Here is a 19,944-nt window from a genome sequence, read left to right on the forward strand (position 1 = left end):
TTTACCTTTTTTATAACTCTTTGTAAAGTTTTAAATCATAGGAGAAAAAAAAAAATGTTGAGTAGTTTAACTTCAGCAAAGGGATTTAATGAGAATCTGGCTTTTTTGCAAGCTTTTGTAGAGCGCCTTGTAATAGTGAGGTTAAAAAAGCAAACAGCGGGACTTATTGTAAAGTTTAAGTCGAGCAGTGAGGAACAGATCCTCATTCGAGTGTTAAAAAAGGAGGTTTGAAGAGCAGGACTAAAAATTGACAATGAAAGCAATATGTAATGCAAGGAAGAAACCTGCAGTTGCTAGAGTATTTGGGTGTAGGGGGGGAGGGAAATGCCATCAAAATAGCAGATGCTGTTGCACAAAAGTAGCCTAGTAGGAGTAATTACTGGTAGCTTCATGGTAAATGCATCAGAATAAGCCATATTGAATTGCAGTGTTTTGTTTCCGTAGGGTGTTTTAAAGACTGTTTTTCTTTTTGCCACATTTCCTTCTGACTGCACAGCACCAACTCTCAGTCACATGCATGCAGCCGTCACTGTGTAGGCTCAGTTCCTCCGCCCTCACCTTCTGTTCCTCCCATCCTCTCACCGAATACAAACAAGGACAACAGGCTGAAGGCAGTTACAAAGGTGAAAACGATTCTAAACAGCAAGCAGGGAGTTCTTAGATATTATCAAAATGCCTTTTTTTGACCGTGCCCAGCAGGCTGGGCACCTTGGGAAGCCCAAATATTTTGAAAAAAGGATTTGACAGGCGTAAGCAGCTTGTGGTCTACTAAACTGCAAATGTTCCTTTCCACTACAGGGGCTTGTTTTTCTTACCTTCTTTTAAATGGCAGTCGATTGGCTTTTCTTAAATACCGAAAAAAGGGGCTGAAGGGTTGGGGGGTGGGGAGATACGCCGTTTTTTATTTGATAATACCAGGAGTCTGATCACTGTATTCTCTTTTTTTGTACTTTAAGTCTTGTTTTTTGGATCGCTGTTGATAGAATTATTCAGACTTGGGTTTTTTCCTTAAAGTAAAAGTAAGTTCTTGCTGCAGTACCTGTTCTCTATAGCTGACAGAAATATGCACACCGCGGGGCGCTGCAGCTGCTCGGAGCGCACAGCCAACGCTGTGGGCTGCAGTTGCCCACCCCCAGCAGAGCCACTCATGGACAGCAGGCTGCTGCAGCTGCCAGCTGCTCCAACAGGCAGCTTCCACCCAACGCCCTGCAGATTTCTCTTGGCTCTAGACTTGCTTCCACAACCTCTCATGCTTTAATACATAACTGCATTGTATGTGAACTTCTAGTAACTGTGTGGTCACTGTGTTCTATATAACATTTGACACTGCTGTGGTTGCTGACCTTTATTTTCTTTTTTTTTTTCTTTTTTTTTTTTTTTTTTTTTTTTGTTATGGCTTGACAGCAAAAAATAAAAAAGAAAAAAAAGGCATGATTCTTAGAGAGTATTAAACCTTCCTTTCTTTGAAAAACAAGCTCCTTATTACAGAATATAATAAACGGTAGTGCCTGTGGTGTGGCCCACCAGCCCTGATCCAGTAGCTGATGCATTGTGCAAATGAGGCTTCGAGATGGTTTTTGCATAAACAAAAACTGCTAGGAGATAATCTCAGTAGTTAAACGTGTTATTTAAACCTTTGAAATAAATGGATGTAACTGTACCCGAGTACAGCTTTTCACTTGTTTAGTTCTTAAACGTTAGCATCATCGGTAAAATTTAATATAAAATGTTGCCAAATTCAATGTAGAAAGAACGTGACAAAACACTTTGGATAGTTCTATTGTTTGTGTTTTTGCATATTGTAAAAGCAGTGTCACAGCTGAAAAATAAAATGTTTCTAATGGTAAATTATTGTGGTTTAGTTGCTAGTTTGTACTGAGAGTTGACCTCTCCCTGTGCAGTTTTTTGTTCTAAACTGGTATAAATAATTGCTGTAAGTGTGCCTCCCTTCTACATTGTAATGATTGCTTAAGCCTATGTTATAAATAAAGAACTGCTGGAAAACTTCTGTATTTCACTTCTTAAAGTCTTCTGCTTGTAGGGTGCTGCTGTCACCTCTGTGCACTTCCAGTGCCTCCCCAGCACCTCTGGGCAATGGAGGACTTGGATTTGTTCAGCCTTTAAATCACAGAATGGTTCATTAAAGTTGGAAGAGACCATTGAGATAATCCAGTCCAACCATCAGTGCTGCCTTTTGGAATAGCCATTGGGGTAAAGGGGGCAGCCAGACCATCTGAGGGGACTGCAGAAGTCAGGAGGGACTCCTGCTCTGTCCTACAGCAACAACAAAGCGGTTGGTTGATTGTGATGGAGGGGCAAAATCACACATGAACTATTTGCTGTTTGCATTCCTTCTTATGTAGTTAGTAGATGAGCAAGCAAAATACAGGATGTGGGGGGATAGCAAAGCAGAGGGAGAAGGAACAGGGTGTTTGTGAGCTGACATTTGCTCAAACAGAAGTGGGGGGGGGGAGAGGGGGATGTCTGCTGACTGCTCAGGTCAGACACTGAGCAGGGTTTCATCCCATGAGTTTGTATTCCTCATGACTTCTGCCTGCATCTGGTTGTGGCCTTTATACTCAGGTGAGTACAAGTGGCCTCTGAAGCAAACTGGCACTTGTAATGTAGCCAAGTGACATTCTGCTATTGGAGAGCCTGTATTAAAACCCCCTAACCCTGGAATGCTCACTGTACAAACACCTGCACAGCACCCAAGGATGGAACAAAGCAGCTCTGTGCCCAGTAGGTGAACAGATGAGAGATGAGTGATGTGCTGAACTGCAAAGCTGAAGACGTTTAGTCCATAATAACAGCTGGAAGCTTGTATAAGCACTGAGTTAGGGAGGGGAGGCAGTAAGTCCTTATTCTCCAGCAAGGTTTGAAAAACGCTCACTCCAAAAGCAGCCAAAGGCCACGTGTGTTGCTAGCATTACGTCAGAGCTCCAGCTATAGCACAAATGCCTGTATTTAACAGCACAGTCCAAGGTATCAGCCTGGTACAGGTTGCTCATTAATTTTACATCCAGGCCCACTTCCCTCCCACCTTCTCCACAGTGGGAAATGGGCTCCAGCCTCAGTTGCTGTGTGTTCAGTCGCTTATAGCTGGATCCCATTCCCCAGTAAGTCTGCTGCTCCTGCCCCGTTAGGCTTACGTTCTTTCACTGGGAACATAAATTTACATGGCCACTTTTTCAGTCTCAGGAGTTTTTCCAGCTTCCCATGAAAGCTGCAAAATAAGTTCCAATAACCATTCAGTGTTCTAAAAATCACTGGTGTCAGCATCCCGTGAAGACTCCTTTGCTGGCGGTCATTGCTGACTCTAAGTCATCTATCTATTCTACACTGCACAGACTGGAAGCGCATCCATGCTGCAACAGAACAGCGTATCAAAAATGCCTTGTTTCACTTCAGTTGGCTTTATTATGCACTACAGTAATATGTTCACTGGCACACCTTCTGCCTAATGGAGATCTATCGCTCCAATGGCTGCATGCAGTAATGCTTTCACATGGGAATTTCACGGGGTCTTGTCACATAATGCCACCACAGTGGTGGCAGATGCCCGTCCTTGCGAGCAGGAGGCAAAGCTTCAGTTTTCGGGCCATCAGCTGGAGTTTCTTCTTCTAACTGCTTCACCTAGAAGACAAAAAAAAAACAAAAAAAAACAAAAAAAAACACTTTAGTACAGATAATCTCATTTCAATACTGCAGTTTTCAGCACTGCAGCAGCAGGTGGAACTGATCCCTGTTTTGGGAGGAAAGGACACCAGCAAGGCCTTTGGCCGACTGACAGGTTTAATGCTTCTCACTATTCACTGACAAACTCAGTAAGCATTGCAGGCTCCTATTACCTAACTAAGAAAGAATTTTCAAGAGTGAAGAGTGGTTCACAGGCAGGTTTTTACTTAAAAGGTCATTATTTTTTTATAATTTATGTCTAGCATTAATAAATTAAATAGACTGCGTTCTCTTGCTGCTTTGAAAGCTACCATTAATTTCAAGTCCTAAAAACCTTCCATACAAGTCAGAAGGAAACCCATTTCTGCATTCCCCCAGCAGCCCCACAGGTGTTATTAATGTAGGTTTCTATACGCAGTGTTAAGCGCTGGCTGCCACTGTGTTAATTCTCATAAAAGCACCACAATACATACAATTCAATTATTTCTCTACATTTTAATTATTCTATTAACTTTGCCCAATAGAAGTTCCATTTAAGTTGCCTAGATTCCAACATGATGCAAATTGGTGCAAGTCATCTACAAAGCTGCAATCAGAAAGCATCCAGAGCTTTACAACAGGTGATGAGAAATTCTTTGGCCAGGGCTGCAGGTTCAGCTCTAACTTGCAGTTCTCTCCTCAGCCTTGAAGAAGCCATAATGCTGAGATCTGCATACGCATTTTAAGCCATGCCAGCATTTCACACTGATAAATGTTCTAACAAAGCACAGCTTAAGGCAGACCACAGCAGGTGCTCAGCATTCTCACTTTAAATATTTTCCAAGAACAGAGCTACATGTCACTCAGATGCTTACTAAAGAAGCTTTACTTGGCACCAAGCAAACACTGACCTCTTTCTCCCAGCTTTCCCGCTGCAGCTTCTTCCACTGCTCTCTCTTGGCAAAGTAATCAGGATACATCGCTTTCTCAGAAGGATGCCAGTAATCCAAGCACCACTCAGGAAGCTGTTAGAAAAAAAACACGACCAAAACACAACAGTCTTATTATACACACACACACACACACAAACATACATGAAATCTACAAATATTGTGTACTATATGAAGCTGATCCTGACCAATTACTGATCACCTGACTTATTTACTTATTTTTCCTGTCTGGATTCTTTCTCACCATTACCCCTGCCAATGCTAATGCCCATAAAGCTTAAGTTCTCTTCTTCCATTTCCACTTATTCCTTTTTCTGCCTCTTAATCCATGTCACGTTCTTTTCTCTCAGGTAGCTTCTTGTCTGTAAGGAGCTGATCAGATACCGCCTTGTGTGTCAGCACTTTCTTCCAAATTTGAGGGAAAAAGGGTGCACACACACTCTAGATGAGTACTGACTTCTTGTAATGCATTAAAAGAGCCAATGGCAAGAAAGCAAAAATGTCGTGTTTTTCTGTGAGCCCTGTTTCTCCACTCCTAAACAGAACAGTCTCAGCAAGGGAGCTAGAAGCCAAACTCCACAAGTTCTAAGAACACTTCTGCTGTTTTCCAGCATACCACTCAACATATGATGGACCTCAAATACTTATGTGGCACTACAATGGATTGAGGGAAATGGTCATTTTTACTATTACTAAAAAATGCTCAAAGAACGATGGACTAAGGGAAGAGAAGCTCCCCAAAGCCAGGCTGACTGATACCGAAGTTCTGGCAAGACCAGAGCAAGGTCAGGGTACCGTGGCCCAAGTGCCACAAGGGCAGCATCGCTACCACCACAGGGCAGCTGCCACTTCCCAAAAGATCACGTGCTGTCCAGCAAAGCCAAAACAGCTGACAGAGAAGCAAATTCCATGTGAAAGGATCACCCAAGCGCAGCAAGATCCTCCCACACGAGCTGTAAGACTTACAGCACTACAGTATTACAGAAATGTTGGTGAATCAAACTGCAGCCCCACTGAAGCCTTATTATAGCACTGCTAAGGACTCAGGGGTCCTGGTAGATGAAAAACCACAGAACGAACAGTGTGTGCTTGCAGCCCCAAAGGCCAACAGCATCCTGGGTTGCACCAACAGAGGGATGGCAGGAGGGAGAGGGGTGATTCTTCCCCCCTTCTCTGCCCTTTTGAGGCCCACCTGCAGCACTACTCCAGGTCTGGGGGCCCCAGAAAAGTATAATGTGGAGCTGTTAGAGGGTCCAGAGCAAGGCTATGAATTTGATCAGGGGGCTGGAGCACCTCTCCTATGAAGACAGGTGGAGAGAACAGTACTTGTTCCATCCGGAGAAGAAAAGGATCTGGGGAGACCTCACTGGGGCACTGCAGTACTTGAAGGGAGCTTATAAACAGGAGGGAAGTTTCAGGTTAGATGTGAGGCACAGATTCTTTACTCAGAGGGTGGTGAGGCACTGGCACAGCTGCCCAGAAAACTGTGTGTGCCCCATCCCTGGAGGCACTCAGGACCAGGTCGGATGGGCAGACCAAGCTGGTAGGATGCAGCCAGGGGTTGGGGGGCTTTGAAGCCCCTTCCAGCACAAAGCCATTCTGAGATCCTGCGATCAACCCCCCCTTTCCTCTCCCTAAAGGAGCACAGCTATCATACACAGCACCGCAGCAGCCCCTCACCTACCTTGTAGCACTCGTATCTCTCATAGGACGTGCCGCCAGGTGAGTCGGGGAAGATGTAGGGCTGGGGGTGCTGGTTGGCCCAGAACTCCTCCTCTCCCGCCCTCAGCAGCTCGGTTGCCTTCACCATGTCCTTCACATCCTTGTTCTTATCGAAGCGGTCCCTCAGCAGGACGGCGAAGTAGCGGTACTTGTCCCTACAAGTTAAGCACACGGGAGGCACAAACAAAACGTCACACACGCAGGCAGCGCCGGGCCGCAGACCCTGGGCCGAAGCGGCCGCTCCCCGCCCCGCGCTGAGGGCGAAGGACAAAACGCAGCGGGGCCGCCGAGCGCACAGGAACCGGGCCCGGCACCGGGCTCGGCACCGCTCCCAGCGTCGCGCCAGCCCTCCCCTCCTCACCGATGGATGCACCAGGACTCCAAGTGCCGCAGGGACTTCTTGTACAGCCGCAGCACCTTCTGCTGGTGCGTCAGGTAGGCCGCCATGTCTCGCCGACCCGCGGGGCTGACGGGAAGGACGGTACAGCACTGCGCATGCGCCGCGCCGCCACCGCCGCCATGAGCCGCGCCAAGCTCGTGGGTGAGGGGGCGGCGGGACGGGGTGTGAGGAGGGGGAGTGTGGGCTTCGTGTGGGGGTGGCCGTGCTGGAGGGACGGCTCGGGTCGCTTGGCGGGCGCTGTCAGTGCGGTGCCCTCGGGTCGCCGAGGTGCGCTTTGAGTTGCTGCTCCTCAGAATGAACCCACGTACATCTGCGGGGTTTTTGTTGGCAGATATCGGCGTTAACCTCACGGACCCCGCGTTCAGGGGGATCTACAGGGGAACGCGAAAACATCAAGGTACGTATTGCTTCATGTTCGAACTTCCTATTTATTCATTTTTCCTCCGAGTCTGGCTGTCCGTTCCGTGTTAAGGCATGAAGCAGGAAGCTGTGTGGGCTGGCACGGCCGCCCCCATCCCTGCGGTGCTGCGGGGCAGCTGAGCTGGGCGGGAATCTTCCCGCAGCGGGGCGGGGCTGGGCGGCTCTGAGGGCTCCTCCAAGCCCTGCCCTTCTGTGATTCTCGCTATTGGTTCCAAGTCTTTTTTTTGTGTGTGTGTGTGTATGTGGTGGCACCGCGTGAATGTAATTTTACGTTCAAAAGGAGTTTACTTGGCTCCTGAAACTTATGAAGTTCAGTTTGTGATGTTTCTGTGTGCTTTTGCAGATGACCTTTTGGATGTGGTAGAGAGAGCTGTCAAAGTTGGTGTTAAAAAGGTAATTCCTTGCAGTTGGAATTTTCTACACATTTTATCCTGCTTTTGATGTTTTTGGAGTGCTCCACTATTGAAACAATTCTGCAAGTTGCAAAGGAAAACATGGCAACTTTCTTCACTACCCTAATGTGGAAGTCTTCCATGCCGAGAGCCTTGTCTTTAATTTGCACTGATCATTAGGCACTGATAATTTTAATCCAGTGCTATTGTGTATGATCCACGATTAATTGTACATTTTCAGTGGAAAGATGTTCTCCTCCTAGATACTGTAGCAAATCATTACAGAAGTTTCCATGTTAGATTGTCCTGTTTTAGGTGACTCACTTTGCAGTTACCGGTGCATGGGCAAATATTCAAAAAGGGTCTGATGACTGTGAATATGCAGATATTTTGAAACATAAAGGTAATTGGCGACTGCAGAAAAGGTAGAAGTACCTATAAGCTTGTGTGGTTGTGATATCTGAATGACTGCTAGTAAATGGTAGCTTTCACATATTGAAACTCCATAACAGTGAGCAGGTTTGTAACTCTTTTAACTTGTCTGCCTTGGACCACGTTATTTAGTTGTAGTCTGCCTACTGTATGCCTCTGTATGCATCCCTAAAATCAATGAAGTATCAAGGCAAAGATAAGAGTTAAAATACAACGCATTGGACGCTGTTGTGAACTATTCTGCTGGTGTATTAGAAATATTAAATAAACCCTCCTTGGCAGGAGGAATGAGCTCTTGGCAGTTTGCTGAAAGCCTCTTATCTAAAGGACGGAGCCATGCAGTGCCAGAAGTCTGCCCTATCCCAAACTGTGTTTGCTTGCCTGAAAACTTAATCTCTTAATCTGAAAATATTTATATTTGTCTATATCTGCAGATTTATGATGATATAAGGTGATTTGATTTAAAAAAAAAAAAAAAAAACTGTCTTTGTTACCTACTGTATTTCCTGGGTCCTGGGGATTTAGGAAATCTCTTTGTTACTGATGTATGAAGCTTTGTTATATATGCACATTAATAATTGTCTTGTTGTGTTCTCTGCCTAGACTCTTAGTTCTCTCTGAATGTTTTCTTAAACATTCTGCTTGATATTCAAAGCAGAACATCCTGACAGTACTTCTTCTTTCCAGTTTTTGATTACAGGTGGGAGTCTCCAGGACAGTAAAGATGCATTGCAGCTGGCGCAGACCAATGGTATTTTTGCTTCAGACTTCTGTTGTTGGTCAAAAATTGAATCTGCCCACAGTCTCTCAGAATTAATCATAGAATCACAAGGTTGAAAAGGACCCACAAGATCATCTAGTCCAACCATCCTCCCATTACCACTGCTACCACAAGCACTAAACCATATCTCGTAGCTCCTCATCCTCTGTTCAAGACGCCTCTTGAACACTGCCAGGGACGGCGACTCCACCACCTCCCTGGGCAGCCATTCCAGTGCCTGACCACTCTCTGAGAGAAAAAGTTCTTCCTTATGTCTAACTTCCTCTGGTACAACTTGCGGCCATTTCCTCGGGTTCTGCTTGTTGCTTGGGAGAAGAGGCCAAACCCCTCCTCATCACAGCCTCCCTTCAGGATGTTGTAGAGTGCAGTGAGGTCTCCCTGAGCCTCCTACATTAAGAGTGTATAAAGACATGCCCCTGGACTTGCTTACAGAATCTCAGATTAAAATTGAAAATGAGGATTCAGAGTGAGATCACTGCATTGCGTATGGCTTTATATAGCTATTTAGATTTCTGGGTGTTGGAAGGGATTAATCATTGCTCTGATTTCTGTTTCTAGGCAGTTCAGATGTTTAGAAAAACCAAGCCATGTGTGCTGCTGGAAGCACAATTTATCACAAGGCCCTCTTCCAGAAGTAGGCTGAAATAGATATATGATGTAGAATTTATCTCCCTCCCAGTTTTCCCTCCCATTAAAAGGAATGTATCCCTCCTTTTTTTCTTCAGGTAGTTATCACTGCACTAATTACTTAAATACTTATTCTATTTAAGAAAGTAGTGTATTTATATACATTAAAGTACTGTTTACAGAAGAAAATCATAAAAGCACTCAGGTTGCAATGAAGCAGAGGAGGTAACCTGGTCCAACCCATTGCTTAAGGCCTTTCTGTGTGTGTGTACTATGTATGTGTGTGTACATATGTATTTATATGAATATTTTTATATGCATAAAGGCATATTTTATACGTATGTATTTCCCTCCCATACTTCTACATTCTTCGTAAAGGCACTGCATGTATCTTTTTGTTTTGGTACTGAGGTCATCTAGATGGGATTTCTAGGTAAGTCAGACATTGCTTGCAAAATCCTGTCCCAGCTAATGAATGTAAAAATCCTGTCCCAGCTAATGAATGTAGAGGCACACGAGGTAAAGAGGGAGTTTTCTTTTAAAATTACAAGTAATGAAAAATGTCCAGGCACAGATAATGGCTATAGCTTATATGAACTCATATTTTTTTTCTTAAAACCATCTAATAATGTGTTGCTTTAGATACGTTTTACAGCACAGCTGGCTGCCACCCTACACGCTGCGGGGAATTTGAGCAGAGTAACCCTGACCAGTATTTATCAGAATTAAAAAATCTAATTGAAAAGAATAAGACAAAGATAATAGCAGTTGGAGAATGTGGCCTAGGTAAGTGTTATCTTAGTACTTCAGTACTGATATGTATAAATGTGTAGACATCCTCGAACCCTAACTAACTGGGGTTTTGTTCTTTCTAATTGTAGATTTTGACAGATTGGAGTTTTGCCCAAAGGACATCCAACTCAAGTAAGAAACTTGCTGTCTATAAGTTGATTTGTATCTCTGTACATCAGCGTTTTCCTTCCTGTGTTCTACCAGGTAGCATTTAGTCAGGTAGGCATTTGCAACGTGCAGATTTTTTTGTGTCAGAAAACGTGCCTTTAAAGGAAGCAGTGAATTTTGCTTCCTGCACGGTGTGGGTTCAACGTGTCCTTTCCTGTAAAATCCATCAGAATTGCTGGGTTTCCAGGTGTGGCAGCTATTCATTCTTGCTCACGCTCAGTCTAGCAGACTCTTGGTGAGAATTAATGTAACTGTAGTACGTGAAGGAAGAATTAGTTTGTTGGAGTGGAAGGCGTAGAGGAGGGAACAGAATTATCAAAAAGAGTAAGTCAGCAGTGGAAAGAAGGAAGCTTTTACTATGGCAGTATTAGCTGAGATAATTGAGGGCTGATATGTTCATCTGAGGACCCAGAGAGATCGGTAATTTGAAGTAATATACACAGCAATCATACTGAGTGACAGGAGCAACCACAGCCCCTAACATCAGCCTGCATTCTTGTATTGACAGTCTTTGTCTGCAGTTCTCTTTGTGAGAAAAGGTGGGTGGTGGAAGGGGCATTCCAATGGAAGGTGACTGATGAATTGTAGCAGGTTGCTGCTATGGGTAGAATTAGTCACTGGGGGGCGGTGGTTAGTTGTATATTTTCCTAATTGCCACAAGTAATCAGTAGGGAGAGTTGATCACGTCTTTTACTGTATGAATGTAGTACTGCAAATATTCCCCAAATTAGACAGAACAAAATACATAAACCTAGTTTCTCAGAGCTCTTTGAAACAGACAGAAGAAATATACTATCACTAATACATGAATCCCAAGTTGCTTTTCTGGAGATCTACTTCTGCATGGCCAAATCTGCTTCATCTGTGTTACTGCTGTGATCCCCAAACTGAAAATGCCAGAGTATTTGAAGTCTGTGCTCAATACTAAATCTGCAAACAAACAAGCAAGGATGTTTTCAAACATTATTGAGGAGAAACAGACGTAGCCAGTGGCTTGGCTCTCACCCGACAGAAGAAGGCCATACCTTCAGTACTGTAACTAGTAAGGTTTGGCATCCTGATGATTTACACTGTGATGTTCTAATCACCATATGTCAGGTTTCTGTCGGCTTTTCCAGAGTTTCTCTTTCCTGGTTTTTGTGTTTTGTTCTTTTTTATCTAGGAACTTCCTTGTCGACTTCCTCATTCTCTTTCACAGGGCACATAGCAGCATGTGATGTGATGGGCTTCACCGTAGCTAGATAAGGAAGAAGCTTGCATTGCCTCCCTCTCAGCTTTGAGAACAGTAGTGGTTTTGTGGGTAAAAGGTTACATCAGCCAGTAGTTACTTATGGGGATTATTTGCAGCTCAGTCTCTAAAACTTCATTTTCGTATGAAGCAAGTCTGAAGGATGAAAACAGCTGCTTAAAAAAAAAAAAATACAAAACACCAATCAAGCAACTGTAGCTATTTAAACAGCAAGAGCAATTGTGCATTGCAATTAAATTTGGATTTTAGTCAATGTAGACTATGCACAGTGTCCAACTACAAAGAAAATTATGAGGAGCATGAGAGGAGCATTTCTAATTCTCATGCCTGAGTGTAGCATAGCAGACAGAGAAACTGTAAGTAATGATACTGTGGGATCAGAACTAGCAGCAGGTTACTGGAGGCAAGGTTAAATTGGTACTCACTGGTTCTACCTTTAGAAACTGCACTGGGGAGCTGGCTACCTGCTTACTGCCCTCTGCCCCACATCTTTGTCTTCATAGATGGCTGCCTCACTGTTACTGCTCCTTCAAGGGGAATCCTGGAAGTAGGAGGTAGGACAGGAATAACAATGGGTGAAAAGGAGAGGCTGCAGGCACGCAAGCAATAGAGGGAGAACCATTGAGAAATGGGGAAAGAGTGAAGACAATGTGCAAAACAGGGCAGAAGATGCGTGGTATTGGTATTTGTTTCATGTCAAGAAGGACAAGGCTGACCTTTGTGGAAGAGCAAACAAAAACTCTGCGTTGTTACTTTGCCAGCTCTGAGGACTAATTTGGGCCATTCGGGGCTATAGAATTCTGCACAGTGCTCCCTCACCCACCCCCACACCTTTTACAAATACTTCTTGAAATAGCAGTCTCTGCGTGATAGACACTCTCTTCTATCCCTGGCATTTCAGAACCTTGTGGAGAGAACTGGCAGTTCCTCTGTCATTACAAATAAATAAAACCCAATTCCACCAGCACTCACAATACTCAGGGGTATGTGCTCAGCATATATGTGTATGAGTTCTTCCATTATTGATGCTTTTGGCCACTTCTTATCTGTGTTCATCACTGCTGCATGAATATCCCACAGCAGAAAGTTGCTTTTAAACGTGAATGCCTAAATTGTTGAATGGATGATAGCTTCTGCATGGCAAATCCCTTGATTTGTCTTTAGCTCTGGAGGACCAAAATGTACAAGCACTGGAAAAACTGTTCTGCTGTCTTTCATTAGTCTTTGACTGAATTTCTGCTTAAAAGTGATTTTTATTTTACAGATACTTCGAAAAACAGTTTGACCTGGCAGAGCAAACAAGACTGCCCATGTTTCTTCACTGCAGAAACTCACATGCTGAATTTTTAGGTGGGTGTTGCATGAGGATTTCAAGCAGTAATGAATTCTGAATATGAAAAATCTAGAAACCTGAATCATAGAATGGCCTGGGTTGAAAAGGACCACAATGATCATCTAGTTTCAGCCCCCCTGCTACGTGCAGGGTTGCCAACCACCCATCTTGGGCAGCCTGTTCCAGTGCGTCACCACCCTGTGTGAAAAGCAGGGATCTTTCTCCTTTGTCTGTTACAAAACCACCTTATGTTTTTACTCTTTATGTTGCAGACATAATGAGAAGAAACAGAGATAGATTTGTTGGAGGAGTGGTAAGTATGGGCTTTGGTGTGGGGTTCATTTTTACATATGTGTGTGGGGCTGGAGGATGTATGTGAATGTCGTTGTTAATGTGTGACTTATTGTTTGCCATGGAGTCTGTGGAGGCTGCCTGTTGGGTACTTTCAGCTATTATAAATTACTATTTGCAATCCACTTTAAAAAAAAAAAAAAAAAAAAATCTGTATTATATCAGTATTTTTATTTTTGTTGCTTATTCAACAGTTTTATGTTGCAAGGGAAGGGAATAGGCTGAGACATGGCTCTGAGCTGACATGACCAGTTTTTCTTGGCCTAGCAGAAGGACAGTTTAAGCACCTTATAATTGACATTGGCCTCTTCCCAATTCTGCAGTGCCTGTAACTGCAGTGCCTCCAGACCACAGATAATTTGGATGCGTGTTCCCAGTGGGAGCTGTAACCTCAAACATTTGCTTCTGACATCAGACATGATTTTCAAATTACATCCAGATGTATCTTCTGATTGCTTCCTGTCCTTAGATATTCAGATCGTGTATTTTAATTCAAACACATAGCAGGAAGAAACTTCAGATGAAATGATTAAGGAAGTCCAGCAGTTCTCTTTCAGTTTTCCATTATGCCGTGGTTTTCCAAAAGTAATGAAGACTTGGATTATTGCATCCTGCTCGTGTCAGACCACAACTGGTCTGGTTATCTCCGTCGCCAAGTTTCCCCATTTGTACCGCAAAACCTTCCCCAAGCTCTGAAGTTGCACTGAGTGGTCACTCCTTCCTTCAGTCCTGCACAGCTGATATCAAGCAGAGACACAAAGAGCACCCTCTGCTGCTGGTTGTTCCTCTGCCTGCATGGGGAAGTGGGCGCTCTCTTTGCTCCCTTCAGGGACCACAGCTTCCACATGGGTTACACTTCACACCCTATGACCCATCACTTGCCTCTCGTCCTTAAGATGACCCATCACTTGCCTCTCGTCCTTAAGATGACCCATAGGCTTCGGGTTCCTTTGGGCTAAAATCTGTGCTGAAAATAATTCCAGCTCTTACTCTGGCAGTGTCCTCTAGGGAATACCAAGGCGAGAATGTAAAAACTAGGCACATGCAGCATTGCTTGCTGTATGTAACCTCCCAGATTTCAGGTATTGGCTACAGAAAATTTGTGGGCCGTAAGCAGTATCACAGCATAGACTTTTCCTACATTAATCACTAATGAAACGTGATAACTGGTTTTGTTGCAGCATTCCAGTGACCTCAGCCTGAGCTTTGCCCCAGTTCAGAATCAGATGAGCTATGTCCCATCTTTGTTTGAATACATGTGTAATGCATTCCATTGAAAGGTATTTATGATGCAAGTCAATACTCCTGTATGATTTTAAATGATTGGAGTTTTAAATTAAGTCTGTGTATTACACATCTGCATATGCATTTATATTGATTGTAGGTTCATTCTTTTGATGGCACAAAGGAAGAAGCAGCAGCAATAATAGATTTGGATCTTTACATTGGAATAAATGGCTGGTAAGTTCCTCGCAGGAAATAAAGCTATTTTAAAATGGCAGCTGCAATGAACTCATTGGTTTCTTTTAAACAACGAGGTCAAGTTTTCAAAGCTCGATAGGGCCTTAATCATCTGACAGATTTAGAATTGCACTCATTAATCTTTTAGCTACAAAAAGTTCTTAACTCACCACTCAGCAAGCTAATCTGGTCTGGGGTCCTTCCTACTACCCTCCAGTCAGTCCTCGTTTGGAAATGAATAACGTGATAGAGCGTGGAAGCAGTCTTACTGTGAGATCATGAAAAAAAAAAAACCAGCATAGTTTTCAGTTACCATATCAAATATAGGAGTAGTGCAAAATGTCACCTGATCAGCTTTATCTGCTGGTCACACAGCCAGCTTTGGCTGTCTCAGTGGCATGGGTAGCTGAGGCTGGGCAGATGGGTTCTGTCCCCAGGGTAAGCCAGCTTCCCAGTAACTCCATGTTTGCTGCTAAGTGCAAAGTTTGAATTTAGAGGCAGCATTTAAAAAAAAAAAAGCAAATTTTCTTTAAATTGTTTAGGAGGCTGTTTTTGCCATGAAACACTTCAACAGGCGAAGTAATGACTTGTACACGCTTTTTATTTTTCTAGTTCATTGAAAACAGAAGCCAACTTGGAAGCACTGAAATCAATTCCTAGTGAACGATTAATGATAGAGACCGGTAAGATTTTATGTCTTGGTCAGCAGTTCGTGACTTAAATGCTGTTGGGCAACACGATATGCTTGCATAGCAGTGATAAGCAAGCCCGAGAGGAAGGAGACAGGAGCAGAGAACGGACTGCCCACTGCTCTGTTTTGGAGGGCAGCCTGTGAGCTCTCTGAATACTCCTTTTCAGCTTTCTGCTTGAGGGAAGGAGCTGCCTGTCAGTCCCCAGTGTAACAGGGGAAGGTGGAAAGGGTACACTGACGAGCCTGGATTTTCAGTTGTATTTAAATACTGAAGTCCTGCTCAACTATCTTTTGAAGTGCAGCTTGCTGGAGAAGTGCCAGACAGGGCAGTGGCTGAGGTCCTGCCAGTGGTAGCTGTAATGTCAACTGGAAACAACAGCTCTTTAAATGGAGTAGTGTGGGAGAAGGCTCACGTTCCCCTCTTGGGCTGATGAGCTGCAACTTCAGAGTGTGGGATTTCTTTGTGTGTGCCCTTCACATGTGAGGAACTGACAGTTAAAAATGCTGGTTTCATTGGAATTTCTGAATCTGAAGAAAAAGCAAACTGCCTGGATGCTTTTAACTAATTTGCTTACGAAGCACAAACGTTAACAAATTTGGAAATTTCTTTGGAACAGATGCAGTGCATGCATTGTTATGTCAGAGATTAGTGGGATGTGTTACTGTACGGTATTTTAAAAGGTAAACTGCTTAAGATAATGGTATAAAAATGCAAAGATTGTTCAGGTATTAAATTATCCCAGTCTGTTCAAGTCATTCCTCAAAAGAGATAAGGAAAACTAATGTCTGTGGCTGAGTTGATTAAGCCATCTCATGGTATTCTCAAGTGATTGCATGCTCTTAATTCTGTTTTTCAAATGAAACTAGATGCACCCTGGTGTGGAGTGAAAAATACTCATGCTGGATCGAAATATGTGAAAACTACATTTCCTACCAAAAAGAAATGGGAAATGGGGCACTGCCTGAAGGACAGGAATGAGCCCTGCCATATAATGTAAGTGCACTCCTGTAGGATTACATAAAGTATTTCAGATTCACAGGGGGAAAAGAAAAGCAACAGTCCACGGGAAAAATAGTAAATAGAAATGAATTTAAATGTATTTAAGTATGCAAGGTATTACTTAATGGGTTGTAAAATATATAGATATATATAAAAAATATATTTTAAGGACTTAATTTTTCCATTTCAACAATTCTGAATGCAGAAAACTCCCTGAAAACGAAACCAGTGCTGACTCTTTTTCACTCTGTATGCTGAAGAATGAGTTAAGCCCTGTAAAGTAAACACACTTGAATAAACTTCAGTCAGTTGCAGTTATGTTTAAAACTGATACAGCTGTGGAGCTGTGCTGTCCTCTGAAGACAGACAGTGCAAAGACAGGGAGTAGACAGAAATGACACTGATAGGGCTTCTCCCAGTTCCCTTCAGGCCTCGCTGTGCCTGTGGTAAAGGATGCCATCATGTGAACTTGGTTAAGGGTGCTTCCTTCATCCTGCTATGATGCTGGAACAGATGTTTCATAAAACATTGATCTTGTGAAGTTTCGATATGAGTAACAGTAGTCAATGAGAGAACAGTAAGAGAAAGCTCTAGGGGCTGCTGGAGTCACAGCCTGAATGTACAGAAAGCCTGACTTCTGCTACATCCTCAGAATGCATCCTCCCAGAGGTGGGAAGAGCAAGGAAGTGTATTGTTTAGTGAAAGTGTACTAATGGGTAGGTGAAATCTATGAATTTTCACAACTGCTAGCAAAGTCTCTTTGGTTGCTTAGGGCAGTTGGTGCTATCATTCTTGTTACCAGCTCCTTGAAAAGAAAGAATGAGGAAAGTTTCTTGTGTTGCAGTACGTGACTTTTCAGTGCAGCAAACAAAGTTCACAGCTGCACAGAGCCAGATGCAAAGCCTATTTACTTGACCAGATCTTTATTTGCTGTGAAATCTGTATGTTTCTATGTGTAAAGTACCTGTTTGGAACTAATTCCTAAATACTTCTCACAATGCTACTGAAGACTGTAGGAATTTGAAGTGTCAAAACAAGAGCGTATGTGAGAACGGAAGGGAATGCTGCTGTTGTAGGCTTGAAGAAACTTTGGAGACTGCTGATCGTGCTAAAGCATGGTTTAAGTTGCCATGGCTACTCCACCAGGGCTCAAAATACATTTTAATGCAGAGATGTTGCCCTGTAACACTCCTCAAAACTCATTATTTATATATAACACAAACTGCACGCGTTGGGACAGAAGGGCTGCATCAGAATTTTACACTTTCTGAGTTCAGTCCACGACTGCAGAAGAGATCAACTGAGAACATTTTTTTGCCTCACAAGAGTTGATGACCTTTCCTGCTGCCTGAACAAGGCTGCTGTGGCAGGTGTGTCTGTTACACCATCCTGTGTTTGTCTGCCGCCCGACGTGCAGCTCATCACAGTGCTTCAGAAACCCCAGCACTGGCAGCACCGGGCGCCTTTCCTACAGCAGTACGTGGCTGCTGTACTGTGGCTTTTTTGTTGTTGCTGTTAATGAAATAAGAGCCTTGTTTAACTCATCCTTATTTCAAAAATACTGTCCTCTTAAAATTAATTATAACCATTACTAGTAGTAGATTAGTAACTTGAGAATGTCGTAAGCCTGAGGAAGTACAGTGAGAGTTGGCATTTTGTGAGTTGTCAAGCAGCATGATCTGTTGTGAGAGGAAAGTTAGCATGAGGCCACAAACTATATTTAATATTTAGGGTCCATACACTGTTTAATATAGCTCAGTTGGCAGGAGGGTTTTTCCACTTGTCTTTCTTTGGTGGTGGTGCAAGAGTGGGGAAAACAGCTTTTAATTTTAATGGTGATATCTATATATTAATGTGTATTAAGACCTGCTGTACACACCTTGGAAGCTATTTTTGTGGAAACTTTATCCACCAGAGGCTTGTTGTTTTTTTTTTTTTTTTTTTTTTTTCTCTCCTCCTGCAGCTTTTATACAGTATTGCAGCAAAACATCACATTCCCACTGCAACTAAGTGGGGACAAGTACCTGTAAGCCCTCCCAAAGCTCTTCAGGGCTGATACTCTTTGGTACTTGGAATTATCATTTCTACATAGGCCTGATCTTATCCCATCTTCTCTTGAAAATACTCTTAAATAAAGAAGCCTTTTGGCTGCAAAACACAAGCATGAAATGCTCTTATTCTTCATCTAGGAGAATACTGGCATTCCAGGAACAGTTAGGAGCAACTTTTTCTACTGTTTTCCTTGAAAAGAAGTTTAACTATTGCCTAAGTTGAGGCAAAAATCCAAAACCCAAACCACACTGCTAAAGTTAAGGTCCTTCATCTTCACCACAAGGAAGTTTGGTTTTTTCCTACTGCTAGAATTGTACAGAACATACAGGCTTTTTCCTGTACTTCAGTGACAGAAAACAAATAAGAAGGGGCCGTGGCCTGGTTTGCTCTTACTGAGTGTTAATACTTGTCTTTACCTTCCTTTTGCCTCCTTCTGGATTCTACCAAAGCTCCAGGCCTTCTAAAAGTGCTTATTTAGCATCTCCTACTGACATCTGAGTGTATCCATCACAGTTTGTCTAGAGAAAGGGGAAGCAGAACTGAGCTGTCCTGGTAGAGGTAACCTGTTACGCTTATAGCTGGAATTTAAGCTTTGCCATAAACCAGTTTGTTTATAGTGCCACTTTAACCTTGACAGGAGGTTAATGAATTTCAGTCTGAAAAGTCAAGACCACTGATAAAGATATGCACAAAATGACACTTTCTTTGGAACAGAAAGCTGTTTAATTACTTCTGAACAAGAGTCAAAAGACCAAAGATGAACCTGTACCAGTGAGCAACCAGCAACCAGGGAATAGAAGTTACTGACTTTAGTAAGTGAAGCTGTTTCCGTATCAGAGCATCTCAGCCTGTTGCTCTCATAGTAGGTTTTTATTCCAGGTAAATCTTAGTTACTCATGTACATACAGATGTGACACTCTGATGTATATTCAGTACTGATTTTTGGAGTCTAATAGCAATTATTTTTTTTTTAGTCAAATACTGGAAATTATGGCAGCAGTAAGAGAAGATGACCCACTCGAGTTGGCCAATACTCTATATAACAACACTATTAAAGTCTTCTTTCCAAATATATAAAGTTTTCTTACATTTATTCAACATAACTTTAGTAAGTATATTGCAAAAAAGTTAAGACTGATCATATCTGCAAGTTCTTATCTACAGAAGCCAATATGTAGTGCTTTTTGTACAAGATTAAAGCTGATTTTGAAAAAGTGGTCTGCATTGGTACAGTTTCCTAGCCCTATTTCCTTTTCATCAAGATTCGGGATCAATTTCTAAAATAGCCTAAGCTAGCAGCTCTTGTTAATACCTGCACACATTGCAAAATGAATACCAGGCTGCTGAGTTCACGTGTAGAATGCTTCAAGTTACTACTGGTAATTCAGAAGTGCTTAACAATCAAGTGCATGCTTACTACTTGACCAGAAAGCTTAGCGGTTTCATCTTTTGCTCCACTTCGGCAA

General features: G+C 42.9%; 2 protein-coding genes across 2 annotated transcripts; one reads left to right on the forward strand and one right to left on the reverse strand.

Annotated features, from left to right (window-relative positions):
* Window positions 1-3,452: 3,452 nt before the first annotated feature.
* Window positions 3,453-6,776, reverse strand: NDUFB9 (NADH:ubiquinone oxidoreductase subunit B9; the record flags this gene model as incomplete). Its single annotated transcript, XM_079533696.1, has 4 exons — window positions 3,453-3,636; window positions 4,569-4,682; window positions 6,292-6,484; window positions 6,691-6,776. The coding sequence occupies 4 exons, from the start codon at window positions 6,774-6,776 to the stop codon at window positions 3,505-3,507; spliced, it is 525 nt and encodes a 174-aa protein (XP_079389822.1). The 3' UTR covers window positions 3,453-3,504.
* A 72-nt stretch (window positions 6,777-6,848) lies between these two features.
* On the forward strand, window positions 6,849-19,555 carry TATDN1 (TatD DNase domain containing 1; the record flags this gene model as incomplete). Its single annotated transcript, XM_079533821.1, has 12 exons — window positions 6,849-6,870; window positions 7,061-7,126; window positions 7,493-7,542; window positions 8,661-8,724; window positions 10,024-10,167; window positions 10,263-10,305; window positions 12,855-12,940; window positions 13,196-13,236; window positions 14,659-14,735; window positions 15,348-15,418; window positions 16,294-16,420; window positions 19,453-19,555. 12 exons carry the CDS (start codon window positions 6,849-6,851, stop codon window positions 19,553-19,555), a joined length of 894 nt encoding a protein of 297 aa, XP_079389947.1.
* Window positions 19,556-19,944: the final 389 nt, after the last annotated feature.

This window comes from Tetrao urogallus (assembly GCF_951394365.1).
Source record: "Tetrao urogallus genome assembly, chromosome: 3".
Classification (NCBI taxonomy): domain Eukaryota; kingdom Metazoa; phylum Chordata; class Aves; order Galliformes; family Phasianidae; genus Tetrao; species Tetrao urogallus.